This window comes from Lepisma saccharinum, chromosome 12, assembly GCF_977018435.1.
Source record: "Lepisma saccharinum chromosome 12, izLepSacc3.1, whole genome shotgun sequence".
In the NCBI taxonomy this organism is placed as follows: Eukaryota; Metazoa; Arthropoda; class Insecta; order Zygentoma; family Lepismatidae; genus Lepisma; species Lepisma saccharinum.
The window spans coordinates 53,678,850-53,696,506 of NC_139240.1; the positions used below are offsets into that span (position 1 = coordinate 53,678,850).

Consider the following 17,657-nt stretch of genomic DNA (forward strand, 5'->3'; position numbering starts at 1 on the left):
CAATCTTATACATCAACATAAATTCAAATTGTAGGTTTCAACAAGATCAGCTACTAAACCTCTGGCCTTGTTTAGGCATGTGAGAATTGAGATATACCTATGGGAATATCTGGGAATTTTATAAGCTATATTATTCAAAAAGTATTCACTGTCAACTTGGAAAGTTAATATATTCTCTACAAAATTTATCCTTTTCATTTTTCTTCTTTCTTCTAAGGAAAACATATTCAACTGTGTTAACCATTCAGAGTAATGTTGGTCATAGTAATATTTTTTAAACTTTGTGCATAATAATAATAATAATCGTTTATTTTAAGTGTTGAGCACAGTATGAAACCTAATACAGCACTAAGTCAAATACAAAAGTACAAAGTTACACGAATAAAATACATAAGCTGTAGAATAACATAACATAACAAGTTAGCATATTGACACTTCAAGTTACAGTTTTCAATGAGATCTATTATATCTCTGATAGTAATAATTGTTTATTGTTATATAATATCTGCAATTAACTGTGTATTGTTCTAATAATAATAATGATCATATTTATTGAAGTGATGATAACGATTAAACAACCACTATGTTATACAAAATTAAAAAAAATGAATACATAATTATAAAATAAAACAGTGGATCCTACAATTTTATACATCAACATAAATTCAAATTGTAGGTTTCAACAAGATCAGCTACTAAACCTCTTGCCTTGTTTAGGCATGTGAGAATTGAGATATACCTATGTGAATATCTGGGAATTTTATAAGCTATATTATTCAAAAAGTATTCACTGTCAACTTGGAAATTTAATATCTTCTCTACAAAATTTATCCTTTTCATTTTTCTTCTTTCTTCTAAGGAAAACATATTCAACTGTAATAACCATTCAGAGTAATGTTGGTCATAGTAATTTTTTTTAAACTTTGTGCATAATAACCTGATAAAAAGTTTTTGAACTAATTCAACTTTTTGAAGGTGACTGGTTGCAGTCAAAAACCATAATTCATTTGCATATTCAAGAATAGGACGAACTATCGTTTTATACAGGAATATTAAGGTATCTTCCTTTTTAAAAACTTTCCACGAGAAAAATATATAACCAAGCATTCTCTTTGCTCTTTTGCAAATTTCTGAAATGTGCACATCAAATATGAGAGAGGAGTCTATTACTATTCCTAAGTCTGTATGACTGTCGCACACTTGGATTTTATTTTCATAAATAAAATAGTTGGAGACTATATAATGAACTTTCTTAGTACATCTTAAAACTTTACACTTTTTCAAGTTAATTTCCATTTCATTAATCTTGCACCAATATATCATTCTATCGAGATCAGCCTGAAGTTGAGCGACATCATTATTTGTTAAAATACTCTTAAAAATTTTTATATCATCTGCATATAGTAAACATGTGCTAGATTTAAAACATAATGTAACATCATTGATAAAAACAGCGAACAGAATTGGGCCGAGTGGCGACCCTTGAGGTACTCCACAAAGTATTTCTTTTTTAGAAGAATTTGTTTCACCAATCTTAACAGAGAAACTTCTATTTACTAAAAAGTTGGAAAACCATTTCAGAAATCGTGGTGATAATCCCATTTGGTCGAGTTTGTAAATTAATAGCTGATGGCTGACACTATCAAAGGCTTTAGCCAAGTCAATAAATAAAATATCGGTCTGGGATTGCTTCCTAATGTTAGATTTAAGAGAGTCTATTAAAACCAATAAATTTGTGATAGTAGACCTTTTTCTAAAAAATCCATGCTGATTTCCATCAATATATTGTTTAAAAGAAAAAGACAAATAGTCAGCAATTATGTGTTCAAAAACCTTTGCCATGGAATTTAATATAGTAATTGGTCTATAATTATTAATATCATTGGCTTTTCCATCTTTGTTTTTAGTTACAGGTACAATAAACACATTTTTCCAGATATCTGGAAATATTCCAGAAGTATGTGACATGTTGTAAATTTTAGTTAACAATGGTACAAAAACATCTTTGTTTGCTTTCAAAATAAAATTAGGTATGCCATCAGGACCTATTGAAGACCTGCCTTTTAGTTTGTTAATTGTATCACTTACATCCTTTTCCAAGATAACAGGTACATCAATTAAGTTGGTGTATGAATGAAGATTAATATTTTTAAAATTTACATGACTTATTTTTGAGAAAGATTTGTGAAAAAGCTCACTAAAAGCATTAGCAATATCATATTCATTGAACAGTACATCATTATCATAAATAATTTCAGTGATAATATTTTCTCTCTTCTTTCTATTAAAGTGAAACCAAAAAGCATTCTTGTCACCATTAACATTGTTTTCTAAGGAGGAGGAGTAATGCTCCTTTACATTAGAATATTCCTTTTTAACATCTCTTCCTTAATTGGGAATAAGTACTGTAATATACACAATTATTTGTAAGTTCAAATTTATCATGATACCTTCTCTTTTTATTGATCATTCTCTTTAGTTTCCTTGTCATCCAAGGCAGTTGATTGTTTGTTCTTTTAACTTTTGAAGGAATATTCTTTTTAAATATTGCATACACATTTCTAGTCAGTTCCATAACAGATTGTTGTACATCATTAGATATTTCAACCATATATGGTAAATGCAACAATTCATTATAAACATTCACATAATCACCTCTGGAGAAATTAAGACATCTATAAATATTATTTTCCCTTGTATCTATATTGTCTTTTTTAGACCTATCCAATTCAAAATAAAATGAAAACGGTTGATGAAACTTATCAATTTTAGATAAAGGATGTTCATTAAAACTAATGTTACAAGTGGAAATGTTAGTAAGTAGAAGATCTAAAACATTAAAAGGCAGTGAAGGGTCATACGATACATTGTGCTGAATTAGATTTGAAAGTGTTGCGATTTCAACAATTTTTTCAGCCTTTCTTTTAACATAGAGCAATTAGAGCAATACAAATTTCCAGTAGCCCAGTCAATTCCACCAGCATTAAAATCTCCAACTAAAATTATTTTATTGTGTTTCATTAATATCTCTTGAACTACCCAATCAAAGTAGTTTGCAAACAAGTCACAGTTTAAATCAGGTGGCAAGTAATGCAATCCTATTATGGTTGGATCAGAATTATTAGACAGTAATTTTACGCAAATAACATCCAATTCTGTAAAAGGTGATTCCAAGATCATAAACTGAACCTTGTTTTTAATAAATAAAAGACAACCACCACCACCAGATTTCTGTTTGTTTAAATCCAGATTTTTATCTTTTCTTATCACCCTGTACATTGGATCTAAATCTATAAAATAATCTCTATCTTGTTTACACCAACTTTCTGTAAAAAAAATTATGTCATAATTTTCAATATTTATATTGCTTACTAATGTTTCAAATTTGGTGTTAATTCCTCTAACATTCTGATAAAAACATTTAATCATATTATTACTAAGGAAAGACAAACTTAGTTTTTTGAAGTTGAGTTTTCTCCAGACTTACTGTTACTATTTGTATCAGATACACTTTTGTTTTTGTTGGCAACTATATTGTCATTTTTCAATTCGCCATAAAACCGTGTTACTAATACCCCTATAGGACAGATATTTTCATCGAATAGTACATCATAGTCATCCTGGGAAACAGATACATGAAAAGAAGAGTAAGAATCATATTTAGTTTTCAGCCTTGTACATACCATTTTCTTTACGGAAGAAGTTTCAGCAATATATTGCTGAAGGTCAGAATTTGAAACTTCAGGATGAAGTCGAGTCACAAATAGAGCTCTCCGAGGAAAAACTTTGCGTTGCACTGCTAACCTAGTAGATGGATTCTGACCTTGCACTGATTTCTTCACGTCGTTCACCTGTTTGTTTACATTTTGCAAGGTCGAAGCTTGATGAGTGTTTTTGGAACCAGATGCATTTAAAACCTGGTTGTTTTCTATCGACTGCACTGATTGACCCAGAAACTTATCAGATCCCTTATCTGTGTGAGTTTTGTGAGCTACTGTAGATAAAGGTAAACAAGGAGTATAATAATAATAATAATAATAATAATAATAATAATAATAATATCGAGCGGTAGAAGAAACAATATATCGAAATATTCATTGGGGTCCTCAAAGAACCCAAGTGCCCGTACGAAGTAGCATTATATTTAGGACAAATTAACGAAAAAATATTGTTTTTCGGTTATAATAGGCCGATGCTATAGAAAATAAATCAAAGTAAGTTATTTCAACCGTTCGTGACACTGGTATATATATATATATATATATATATATATATATATATATATATATATATATATATATATATATATATATATATATATATATATATATATATATATTTAGTCGTTACCCTCTAAAGACCCCACGTGCCCAGCGGAGGTTTAATTCATTATAAAAGCTGTGTCCGAAAGGTACCAAGTGCAGACTTGAAGTACAGTCTTGATGGAAGTGACGTCACCTATAGCCTATGGGCCAAGTGGCCAAAATCAAGAATTCGGTATAATTTGGAGGTACTAATTTTCCTTTATACCACAGTTACATGGTTATGAATAGATGCCAAAAAACCATGATTGCCACCTCAAATTGGTAGCTAATAGAAATGGTGGCCAATCCAGGATGACGGATGTTGACATTTGAATAAATGACTATATCTCTGAAACCAATGGCCCAATCTCAACGAACTTTTCATTAAATGAAAGCTTGATATATGTTCTATGTTTAATGTTATCTTTAGTTTTTCGATAGGAGCAACCGTTAAGTAGTTAATCACGGATTAGTAAAGAAAAATCGTATTTTTTACTAATAATTTTATATTTATCATTAATTTATTAATAATCTAGGCATCTGAGAAGAAAATGTTCCAAACAAACATTGTAGCGTAAAGGCATATCTTTAATTTGACATATTGTATTTCTTGGTTTTCAATTTAGAATTCATATAAAAATGAATTATGTAGTGTGTGTATCGGATTCTTCCAGCAGCATGTATCCTTAGTTCCATTTACACGTATTGTAACTAGTATTGACTATTAAGTAGTATATTATTGTTATATACATACAATCGCATTTAATAATAATCATAATAATTTATATTAGTATTGTTATTAGTATTATTATTAATAATAATAATAGTTGTTTCTTTTGTTGTAGTATTAACTAGCCATTAATTTTGTTTAATTGTTACCGATGGTCATGGAAGAATGTTATTGATTGATTGAAAGTAAAATTTTGTATGCGTCAGCACTTAGGCTATTTTCACCCGTCATATTATATGAGGCCAAACCCCTTGCAACGTATAAAAAATCACCGTGCGTGTGTCCAAAATCTTACTTCAAGGTAAAAACCGAGGCGGTACTGGAGCGTTCAGCACATATATTCGTATGAGCAATACACAGGAGACCATACATACAACCATACAAAGGTAGCCTCCCCGATGGCTTAGTGTAACGTCGTCGCCTTGTGATCAAGGTTACCCTGGTTCGATACCCTGTGGTTCGAATCCCACTTTAAACTGTAGGTCCACTCCGGGTTTTCCTATCTGTGCATAAAGTGTACTTAAAATGAAAATCTCAAATCAAACAACACTACAAAGGATTGTGCTGGTAGGTTCAGACGCCAGAGCCTCGTTGGTCTCCAAGATTGCAGTTGCTGAGGTGAAGTACGTGGAAATGAAGTTAACATTTGGGAGTGTTCAGAAGAACATCATAACATACGTGCATACTCGTTATTAGTTATTACAGCCGAAATGTCTGCTTTCAAGAAAGTAAAAATCTGTAAAAACAGAAGATGGACCAGAGAAATTTTATTATATGTGGGGGAAATGCATTCACCAAAAGACATAGACAGTTTTGTACAGTGCTGCCATGAGCAGAAATTTTGATTGAGAATAAAGATGCATGATTTATCGGCTGAAAAATTTCATTGCATGTGTCGAGCCAATTTTACTAAGATCAAGAAGACTAGAAGCAGATGCTTCATCTCTGTGCATGCTTACCACAGGAAGTTTACTAATAGAGGAGAAAGTTCGAAAATGACCTCAGTTCGCAGGCAGATGAGTGGAAAGGCCTTCGCAGTGACTCAAGTGACTGCACGTGGATCCCAATGACTTTATTCTTCTTAAGGAATACAGAAACTAACTTAAAGTTGTACATGTAGGTCTGTACTAATGTGCAGCAAACTTTTGCAACCCAACATACAGAAATCTACTAGATAACAAACAAAAACAAATTAAGGTTTTCATTCGACTCTCCATTGTATAATCTTTGTATTATCTTTATTGTATTATTATGTTCATTTTCCTTCTTTGTTTTTATTATTTCATTGTAACTTTGACAAAGGTTGGTTGCAAGAACAGCTCATGAAGTCTGCTTAAAGACCCCTATTCTATTTTATTCTCTGTAGGATAACCGGAAGTAGAACGATGGCCATCATTACAGGAAGCTGGCTTCTAGATGCTTTGTCAATATTCTTTGGAATTCTGGGAGTCTTGTACCTGTACCTGGTCAACAATTACAAGTACTGGGAGAAAAGAGGAGTGAAGCAACTTAAGCCAACTTTCTTGTTGGGGAATCTTTCTGATAACTTCTTCCAAAAGAAGCAGACGTCCGAACTATTTCAAGATTTCTACAATGAGGCAAAGGGTGAGAAGTACATAGGGTTCTACGAGTTGTGGAGACCGAGTCTTCTGGTCAGGGATATTGACCTGATAAAGCATGTCCTCGTCAAAGACTTCAACCATTTTCAAGACCACAATTTCACCGTCCACGAGGACGTTGACCCTCTGAACGCTAAGAACTTGATAATCATGACAGGCGAGAAGTGGAAGAACATGAGGACGAAGCTGACACCTATGTTCACGTCCGGTAAGATGAAAAAGATGTTTCCTCTCATGATGGAGTGTGCTAAGGAACTGAAGAACTATTTGGTTCCTCTGGCAAAGAAGCAGGAAGTTGTTGACGTGAAAGAGACCATGGCAAGATTCGCAACTGACGTCATTTCCTCCTGTGCTTTCGGCGTGAGGTGCAACTGCCTTCAAGATCCAAACGCTGAATTCAGAAAGGTCGGTAAAGAGTTGACGGACAATCCAAGCTTCTACAAGGCCTTTGAGCAGTTTATAATCTTTTTCTTTCCTGGATTCAACAAGTACTTCAGGGCAAGATTTGTATCTGAAGAGAACACCCAGTTTTTCAGGAATCTTGTAAGGAACTCCATGGAACATCGCCAGAAGAATAAAGTGTCCAGAAATGACCTGATAGATTTGCTGATTCAGTTGAAGAACAAGGGGTATGTGGAGGATGATGACCTGAGCCCAGTGAAACATGTGTTGAACGATGGTCCAAAGCAAGGTAAGAATTGGATTATGCCATTTGATAAATATATATTTGAAGTAGTTGATACAGGCAGAGACAGTGTGTGTGTATGTGCATTGTTTCTACAGTAAGAATTGCATGGTGAAAATGTAGACCTATATCTTCTTCATTACTGAAAAGTCATCCCAACGAGAACTCTATTAAGGCGGCTTTAGACGAAAGCATTTCCATTAACACTTTTGCTTAGATAAATGCTATGTAAATGCTTTCAGAAATCTTATAACAGATAGTACTTTTACACGGAAGCATTTCATGTAACTTTTCGGCTAACTTTTGCGATTACAATGTATAACATATACAGCATGAAAGGCATGTTGAGTTACCCGATGTATGCTGGGTGTACAGTGTTTACAATTGAAACAACTAAAATATTCTTCCATACGTGGATAGTAAACATTGTAAAGTATGTATTTAAGCAGCGCCATTGTTTTGTACCTAATAACGTTTTACACGAAACGTTATTCCTCTCGGTTTAATAGTTAACGGCTTTTAAAAATGTGAAGTGATACATTGTTTACATCTCACGCGGCCGCCATTACAACTGCACTCGTGACCTAGAGATCGCTTCTGATTGGTTATGCTCCAATCCCGTTCCTCACCAGAGAGCTCGGAACCAAAGAATCAATCACAGGCAAGAACTTACAGAATTAATGTTGCAGGGTGATTGCTGAAAACTCGCAGAAATGGGCTTTATACATTTATTTACAATTCAACAAAACAAGGCTCGGATTCTTCCAATAATTCTCTAATTTACATTATTTCATTTCTCTAACTTGAGCCCCACGGCAGAACTGCCAAGTGGAAGCTAAGCATCGGAACCGCCTCGGAATGCTCTTTCTCATGGGAGGTAGCTAAAGACCGAAGATCACTCTCCCTTCTGCTATCCGTTTCACACACACTGTCCTGCCCTCTGTAAGAGGCCATATTTATACTTCCTCCCTCGTCAAATGGGGGAAGGCTGAAAGTTCAAATCTTATTGGCACTTTTAAACTACACAGAACCATGGAAAAAAACCCAGCCTACAGAGTTATACACAAAACACAAAAAAGAAACAAAAACAATTACTGTTTGTAACAAGTGTTATGCATATTCATGTATAATGTGTCAGCACATAGACGCAATGTCTCATTTATTAGATTTTTCTTAATGTACAGTCACAGACAATAAAAACGAGACACCTAGATCCTCAACTGTTCGCTTCCCTGCTAGGTATTATGTGTGTCGCCTAATTCTACAGTAATAAGTGTATTTTAATAGCAAATTTTCAATGGCAAATCGTATTACCGCCATAGAGATAGGTATTGTTTTATTGCCTGTGACTGTACGTCACACTTCTTCAGCCTCGAGTTAATCGTGCCGGTGGTGATGATTGGATAAAGAACACTCACAAAGAAACATCCATTCAAGCCATAAGCCTTCCATATAGTGTCTGTTGTATTGAGATGTTTGAAATAGTGAATATGATTCATATGGGCTCTAGTGTACAATAATCATAGGCGTTGCCTAATAGATTGATATTAATTATAGTTTGATTGTTCCGAATTGTATCTAGTAAGGAGATAATAGTACAATAGTATTTAGCTATTAGCACTTAATCTCATCAACAATGTTTTGAAGCAATTAGCAATTTTCATATTACAAAAGCCAATTTTAATATCACTGTAATGGAAAACTATTTAGAAATGTGTTGTGGTCCACAAAATAGCTGAAATATGTTTCCATATATGTACCTAACTTTAGCCGAAGTCCATTGAAAGTAAAGCTCCTTATCAAAACGAACATTCTTTATATTTTGAATTTTGCAGAATTTTCACATGATGACCTTACTGCGCAGGCGTTCCTGTTTTTCATTGGCGGGTTTGAAACTTCCGCAAACACAATGACGTTTGCCCTGTACGAACTGTCCTTGAACCCGGAAGTAAAGACCAAACTACAGGAAGAGATGGACTCGAATCTTCAGAAACATGGCGGAATGACATATGAAGGTATCCACGAAATGGTTTACCTCGATAAAGTCATAAAAGGTATGTATTCAGCAGTGGGAGTCTAATTTTAATTAAAGGTAAACACGATAGATGGTAGCATCACTAAACTATTGTTGAAATCCGGAATTTTGGAATTACGAAAAACTATAAGACTTTAGAAATAGCACAGGTGTTAGATAAGATTAGTATCAGTTTGCTTATAAACAAAACATTTGATTATTGCAAGAGGATTGTTAAAATTCTCTCGTTATCGACATAATTGTTTTAGGAAGATTCAGATAAAGGATGAATTGAACAAACACACCTGGTTAATCTTGTAACACTATCAGTAAACAAAAGAAAATGTGGTAGCCATTATTAAATTTGAAATTTTTTACTAAATTATTTCGTAACACTATACAAACGGGTAGCAACATGTTTGATACTAGTAATCACTCATATGTTAGTCACGTATTTAAGCAGATTTTTAAACACAAACAATTTCCTACTCGTTCCCAACAAATTACTAAACAGTCTCATGAAACTTGTTTCTGATAGTCCAGTAATGGATTGTTATTTATTTTCAGGTATGTATGTGAAGAATTTACTAGGATAATGTTTTGGTTCTAGAGACGACTCGTGAACGCATGCGCCAATTGTGGGAAAAAGGACAGCTTGCTCTGCGACGACATTCATGAGCGTTTCTACATTCTAATGCCTTCATATAGAAGTATTTATTTTACACGAGAGCGCTGAACTAAGCTTATATTACATTTCTTGGATCTGAAGTGACGCATGCATCAATTGTGGGCAAATAATTATTACTTTCTTTCACTTCAGATCCAAGGAATGTAATATAAGGGTCATTCCACGTCAATTCATCCAGGCCATGTCACCCACCATCCCCGATTTTGATGAAATTCGGTATGCTTATAGAACTTTTGATGCTGATCACAAAAATGACAACTTTTTTAAAATTGGTCAAAGGGTTCAGAAGTTACGCGCTTTTTAAGATCTCCGTGTACGCCACATGCGGCTCCACTTTGAATGTCACGCATTAGGTTATAAACGATCGTATCTTCCCTCGGGTTTGCCGTAGAAACTTCAAGTTTGTTCTATTTTGTTCAGAATAGTGTAAGCTTTCATTTAAATAACGTTTCAGATGAATGCATCAATAAACATGTATTTTTATATATAGTTTTATGTATTTTTTTAGAAAAATAAATGACTAACTTCAAGAGCGAATTTCATGCAATGCCCCCCCTTCAATTTCCCCCCAATTTTATATGTAGGCAGCTCAGAGTGTGTACTAATGCCTGATGAAAAAATTGGGATGGGCGGTTCAGAGACAGGGTGATTAAAAAATCATTTGCATAAAATGACATTAAAAGTAAATCATCTTAAAAATTAGCACAAAACCTGAAGTACAATATGTTTCAAGCTACAATATTCAAAAGTTATGTTCCATATGTGTGAATGTAAGCATAGGCGTAACCTGGCGGTGGCAAAGGGAAACACTTGCCACTACCGAATTTATATATTAATTAAAATTTACAAGTTAAATATATTTTCTGATCCTCCTGGCACTTGAGGAACAAACGAATAAAGAGCAATAATTGTGGTTTTTCAAATGTATTTATCAAATAATCCTGGACACTATTTTTATGCGATGGAAAACTTTGTGATTATCTCAACCCGAAGATAGTTTCCAAGTGACACCCATTAAGATAGTACCTAAAAATTGTACTCTATGCATTGCCAAAATTTCATGTAGCCTACTATAAATTGTGCCGTTCACATTTTACATGGATATTTTGACCATTCCAAACACACTAAAGTATTTGACTTATCAATAAGTACATATGTCCATACATTTGTATTGTTAATGTCCACTGGACACAGAATATTTTGTGGCCAGTAGTAGGAAGTTGATGGATCAAGTGGATGCGAGAATTTAATAGCTGCATCTCCATTTTCACGTGGACTTTTGAAGCAATCCTACAAACAAGTTTGAGTCACGCACACACATGCTACTACATAACTGTTTACAGTTGGAATTCGGAAAGCCACTTCTTCACAAAAGTCAAACCATACAGTTATACAAAACATATTACATCAGCACATACTATTTTGCTCTGACTGTTAAACAACTAGTGTTTCGAAGTAAATAGTTACAAAGTTACAAGTACAGTTACTTTTTATTTAGGAATTCTAACTGTAACTAGCTACTTTTAAAAGTAAGTACCTGTAACGTTAACAACGGTAACAGAGTTACTTTTTGCAGTAGGGAAATAGCTAAATTGGACAATTCTGTTCAAGACTATAAAAATAAAATATGTACCTTCTCCGGATGGTACATGAAAGGATTTTCTTGGAATTGCTGGCAAGGAAGCTATGCTTTGTTGCATGCTAAATTTAGAACATCAACGCTTTACTGTAATTCATTTCTAATTGCATGTGAAAACTCCATTGTTTTTGGTAGACTGCTGTGTTCGTTTGGAATGTTGTGCAGCTAGGAAAAAAATCATTGTCGAGGGAGTGGATCTTTGGATCTTGTTGAACTTGAAATGGAGGAGAAAGAAATAGGTGCAAGTGGAATCAATGACACCATATTCAAAGCACCATGGTCAGCATACAAATGATTTTTTAATTATAATCGTTCAAGCAAAGCTGACTGTGTTTTCCATCATTTATGAGCAGTAATAATGTAAATATATGAATACATATTATGTACTAGAAACATAAGTAAAACACGGAAGTCTTCATGATCATTGATTTTGTGTAACTTTTACACAAATCAATGATCATTAACAGTACGTTACTGTTACAGTAACTGTAAAAGAAACCCAGTTACTTGTAAAAAGTAACTTACGGAATCTGTAAGTTCAAAATAGTGCATACTTCCTGGTACTGTTGTAGTACTTTGCAATCGCTGATACATTGAACTGTGGGTTGTCATTTCACCCTAGATGATTACTAAGAAATTTATGCCTTGAATACTGTTTCTACGGAATTGGTACATAATTTCCGTACTTGTTGCTTTATACTATAGAAGTCTATACAAGTATTTTTTTTTCTGTTCCAACCATCCCGTCACAAGGATATTTTCTGTGGTATGTGGCAAAAAAGCTCAATTTGAAAAAAAACTTCAATCAGTACAAATGTGTAGTATTAATTCTTACGTCATATTACGTATCCCCATGAAGAGTAGCCAAAAAAGAACTTCCATATTGAGATAAAATGCACAAAAAGAATGTTCTCGAAGATAAATTTGCTAAACTTGAGAATGTTCATAATGATTATATATATATAATTATATAATCTATAATTTTTTTAAAAAAATGAATACTGTTGAAACTAACTTAGATACAGTGGAACCTCGATTTTACCTTATCCAGGAGACCAAGCTGAAAAAATTAATATGCGGGAAAATGTAAAATCTTAGAACATTTCTAAACAATTTACTATGTTGGGACCACCAAGATTGAATGCAAAATGAAGGAAAATGTAAAATCGAGGAACTTCAATATGAGTTCCACTGTAATTATTACTTGCAAATTTTAAATTAATCTATAAATTTGGGAGAGGGCAAGAGCTTCCTTTGCCCCCGCCAGGTTACGCCTATGCTTACATTCACACATAGTGAACATAACTTTTGAATATTGTAGCTTGAAACATATTGTACTTCAGGTTTTGTGCTAATTTTTAAGATGATTTACTTTTAATGTCATTTTATGCAAATGATTTTTTAATCACCCTGTCTCTGAACCGCCCATCCCAATTTTTTCATCAGGCATTAGTACACACTCTGAGCTGCCTACATATAAAATTGGGGGGAAATTGAAGGGGGGGCATTGCATGAAATTCGCTCTTGAAGTTAGTCATTTTTTTTTCTAAAAAAATACATAAAACTATATATAAAAATACATGTTTATTGATGCATTCATCTGAAACGTTATTTAAATGAAAGCTTACACTATTCTGAACAAAATAGAACAAACTTGAAGTTTCTACGGCAAACCCGAGGGAAGATACGATCGTTTATAACCTAATGCGTGACATTCAAAGTGGAGCCGCATGTGGCGTACACGGAGATCTTAAAAAGCGCGTAACTTCTGAACCCTTTGACCAATTTTAAAAAAGTTGTCATTTTTGTGATCAGCATCAAAAGTTCTATAAGCATACCGAATTTCATCAAAATCGGGGATGGTGGGTGACATTTTCTCAAAATTCTGGATGATTTGACATGGAATGACCCATAAGCTTAGTTGAGCGCTCTCGTGCAAAATAAATACTTCTCCTATATGAAGAAATTAGAATGTAGAAATGTTCATGAATGTCGTCGCAGAGCAAGCTGTCCCTTTTCCCACAATTGACGCATGCGTTCACGAGACGACTCTGGCTAGCGTTATAAGTTTTCATGCATACAAGACATACAGCTAGACAGTGGCGTATTGCATGGTATCAAGACTAGTATCTAGAAAGTTCACTGTTAAAAAGAAAATGAGTTACAGTTGGTTTTACGTCACTTTGCTTTAAAAGTATCAACTGTAATCAGCCTGTTCTTTTCTGTACTGATGTTATCATCTGAAATTAACATTAATATTCGTTTAATTATTACAAACCTTCATGTTTAAAAATGTAAATAGACATGATAAGATTTAAAGTTAATCCTTATTCTTGGAAACTATTACGTGAACGAAATAATTTTATTGTAACGAATGCATACATGAAGATAACAATTTAATTTGTGTTATTCTGAAAACTTTGTTAATGTTAGGGAATACAAAGAAAATGACTTTTAAAGTAACTATTAATTCCGTTACTGCTTTCATAAAGTAGCTAATTAGATTTTGCCTTTAGAGAAAGAGATAACTGTTATTTCTAAGACGTTAGTGTCCACCATTGCTTCCTAGAGTTGACGAGGTGTATTTTTAAGGGTGACCTCGTGTGACTCTGTTACCAAATCGACATTGTGTGGTCGACAGATCTTGCAGAGTAAGAAGAATGATGCGCAGTGACTGAAGTATTCCCCTAGCTACTGCGCAGGCTGGTTTGGTCATGGTTCACCCACAAAGATACTACTCGTCAACTCTAGTGCTGATGCCACTGGCATTAGGAAATGTCCCTACCACGTAGTACATAAATGATTGAAAACACACACCCATAATAAAGTAACGGGACAAAATTAGCAACCAGTAATGTGATTTTATGCAAACAAAACCTATCTTTTTCAGAAACCTTGAGAAAATACCCACCCCTTGGAATCCTCAGCAGAAAATGCACAAAGGAGTACAAAGTACCAAACTCCGACTTGGTAATTGAGAAGGGAATAAACGTACACGTACCCATATACGGCATACAGAGAGATCCACAATATTTCCCGAAACCTGAGAAGTTTAATCCTGACAGATTCAGCGAAGAACACAAGTGGAGTAAAGCTGATTACACACACATGCCCTTTGGACAGGGTCCTAGACAGTGCATAGGCAAGTATGGTCTTAATGTTGGTGGTATTGTAGGATACCATCTTCAAAGCTGTATATACTCTTACACCTGGCAACCTTGTTTAAAACTGGCTTAGTGATTCACAAACATCTAATCTAATTACAGACTCGTAACGCTAATTACAGACTCGTAACGATGCCGCGCATCTTGGCTGGCGCATTGCCATGGGGATAGAAATATGGCGGAGCTGCGCATTAGAGCATGTAGAGTTACAGCCATCTTAGAAAACGTAAAAATTGCAATCGTGTGCGGTGCAAAGACTCACAATCTTCAAAATAGTTGTTACAAGTAGAAATATGAAGGTATGATCGCCGCCATGATAGTGTACCCCGGCTTTGAAATGTCCGGCTTCAAGTTGATTCATTTTACAAGCTCACCTTTCGGGTCTGGCCTGTGTGAGTTAAGACACATCACTGTACCTTTCCGACGACTGCCTTTTCTTTCTTGAACCGTCTGTAATCGAGGGTATACGACGGTATGTCTTCTGTCAGTGGCGACGATTGGGTTCCAAAACCGGGGGAGACCGTATATTTACCTTTGTATATAAGGTTTAGCATAGTGCGGGTGCAAACGTGGCGAAAAGTGGGAGATCAACTGCCCCCCCCCCCAATCGCCGCTACTGCCTTCTGTTACTTTCGTTTCGTTTATATTGTATTTATGTATTCATGTAATTTGGCATAAACACCAGTGAACTTATTTGAAATCTACAGAACAATTCCGGTGCAGGTGCAATATTGTTTGCAACAGCAAGCGGAACACGCGTAAAGGGATTGTTGGTGACAAATATTGCCTTACAAATGAGTTCACCTTTCTCTTACTCTTAAACCCCTAATTAAAGAAAGATGTCTTGAAAATTGTACAGAAAAGCATTAGATTAACAGCTATCTAGGCTTCAATATGCTCCTAACACTTATCGAAATTATTCTTATTAGAGAATGTGTATTTCATAATTCACATCAGTCAATGTATTTTTTAACAATAAGCAGAACAGTTAAATTTATAAGATTTAAGACATGCACAAAATTTACGATTATCTTATGGAACATAAAATTAGTAACATTTTGCTTCCTTTCCAGGAAACAGATTCGGTTTGCTTCAAACAAAAATTGGACTAACGACAGTGCTGTCTCAATATGACGTCAAAACCTGCAGTAAAACAGAAATACCATTGGTCATTGATCCTGGGAACTTCATAGTGCAATCCAAAAGTGGAATATGGCTACAACTATCAGAGAGAAGAAAGTAAACATTTTGACATGATTTGTGTAAATACTTGTGTGTTCCTACAGATTCAAAAAAATAGTATAAACAAGTATTGTGTTCATTTCTACACAAAGTTGAAGATCCATTTACATTTCATTTTCTCATTAGTAAAGATAATCCTATCACATACTCATGAAGGATCGATTTGGTATATAATCTTTTTGATAAAGAAATTCCATGTTTTACAATATAATATAATCATTGTGTAGATAGAGATATTTATAATTAAAGGAAAAGTTTGTATAATTTTCCTTTTGATTAACAATTATTGTATCAATGCTTCCAATATTGTTCTTTGTTTTTTTAGAAGAATAGCATGCAGAAAGTAGGTATTTTGCATATTTATGTCTTTCTCTCTCTCAGAAACTCAGAACATTTGTGTCTCTGATTTCAAACCTGCATCTCAGCAGTGAAGAAATACCTGTGCAGAGCATCACGATTGCTAAAGGGATTTGGTTTCGCTGGACAATCATTGTTTGTTGCCGTTTTAAATGAATATTTGGTTACGAGAAACTGTTGTTTTTGGTTATTCCAAACAAGCTTTTACTCTCAGTGTAGGCGTGTTTGTTATTTTTCGTCGTTTTATGCAATAGCGACGATGAGGGATGATTAGATGAAATGTATAAAACACAGAGAACAACCATGCTTAGGTCAGGATTCGAATTCTGGCTCCTTTGGTGGCGAGATTGAAAATCAACAGTTAACACACTCGACCACTAACACTAAGACAATGATATTTAAAGAACCCGCTTGAATCTATTCGAAAGTAGACAGTATTATTATTAATAAATAATACTTAACAATTATCTCTTGGTCTAACTGTTTACAGGACACGAGGTCATACATAAAAATAATATCTGAAAATACTTAGACATAATTATATTTTATTTAACGCAATTACTTCTAACTTCCATGGAATACTAAATGAAATAAATTATATGTATATACACACAGGGGTAGGAAAATACAGAGCATCCGGTTGCTATGGTGGCTGAAAATTTTCGCCTTCAAATTTTCAAATTCACTGCTAATTATTATTTTTAATATTTCGAGTTCGCTTATGGAAATCTCCATCCCCTTCTTTAAAATAACGAGTATAGTATGTGTTTTTTAATGTTTGTGTGTTTTATTTATCACATGTATCATTAAATCATAATAATAAACATGCTATTATAATTTTTTTCACTGTTGCTAGCCGAATTTTATAACTTGCAGCTATCTGAATATATCAGAATGTATTGCATAGTTATTCATGCTGTTACCAGTTCAGCCTTCTTTAAGAAGACCAATCCGGTTCAAGAATTAAGTACTTTTAATTCAGATAGAGCACTGTAATGACCCTTTTACACTGCTGAAACTGTAATAGATTAACGAAAACAAGTCAAGATGCTTTAGGTAAAAACAAGAAAGGTAAATATAAACATGACAAGACATAAACAAAAAACAAACAAAAGATCTAGTAAGTAAGTGACAATCGGAAAGTACTTTCTGGAAAGAAAATGCCAATGTATGGGGGTAGTTTGTTATAGAACTGGGGCAGCCCGTGAAACCAAT

The 17,657-nt window shown here is 34.1% G+C and overlaps 1 protein-coding gene across 1 annotated transcript in view; it reads left to right on the top strand.

The window, feature by feature from the left end:
• Positions 1–16,366, top strand: part of LOC145996335 (uncharacterized) — a 94,738-nt gene extending 78,372 nt beyond the window's left edge. The window contains exons 9-12 of the mRNA XM_083132766.1: positions 6,374–7,344; positions 9,174–9,392; positions 14,570–14,821; positions 15,917–16,366. Of these exons, the coding sequence (XP_082988892.1) occupies positions 6,374–7,344; positions 9,174–9,392; positions 14,570–14,821; positions 15,917–16,086 (1,612 nt within the window). The 3' untranslated portion in view covers positions 16,087–16,366. The remainder of the gene's footprint in view (positions 1–6,373; positions 7,345–9,173; positions 9,393–14,569; positions 14,822–15,916) is intronic.
• Positions 16,367–17,657: the final 1,291 nt, after the last annotated feature.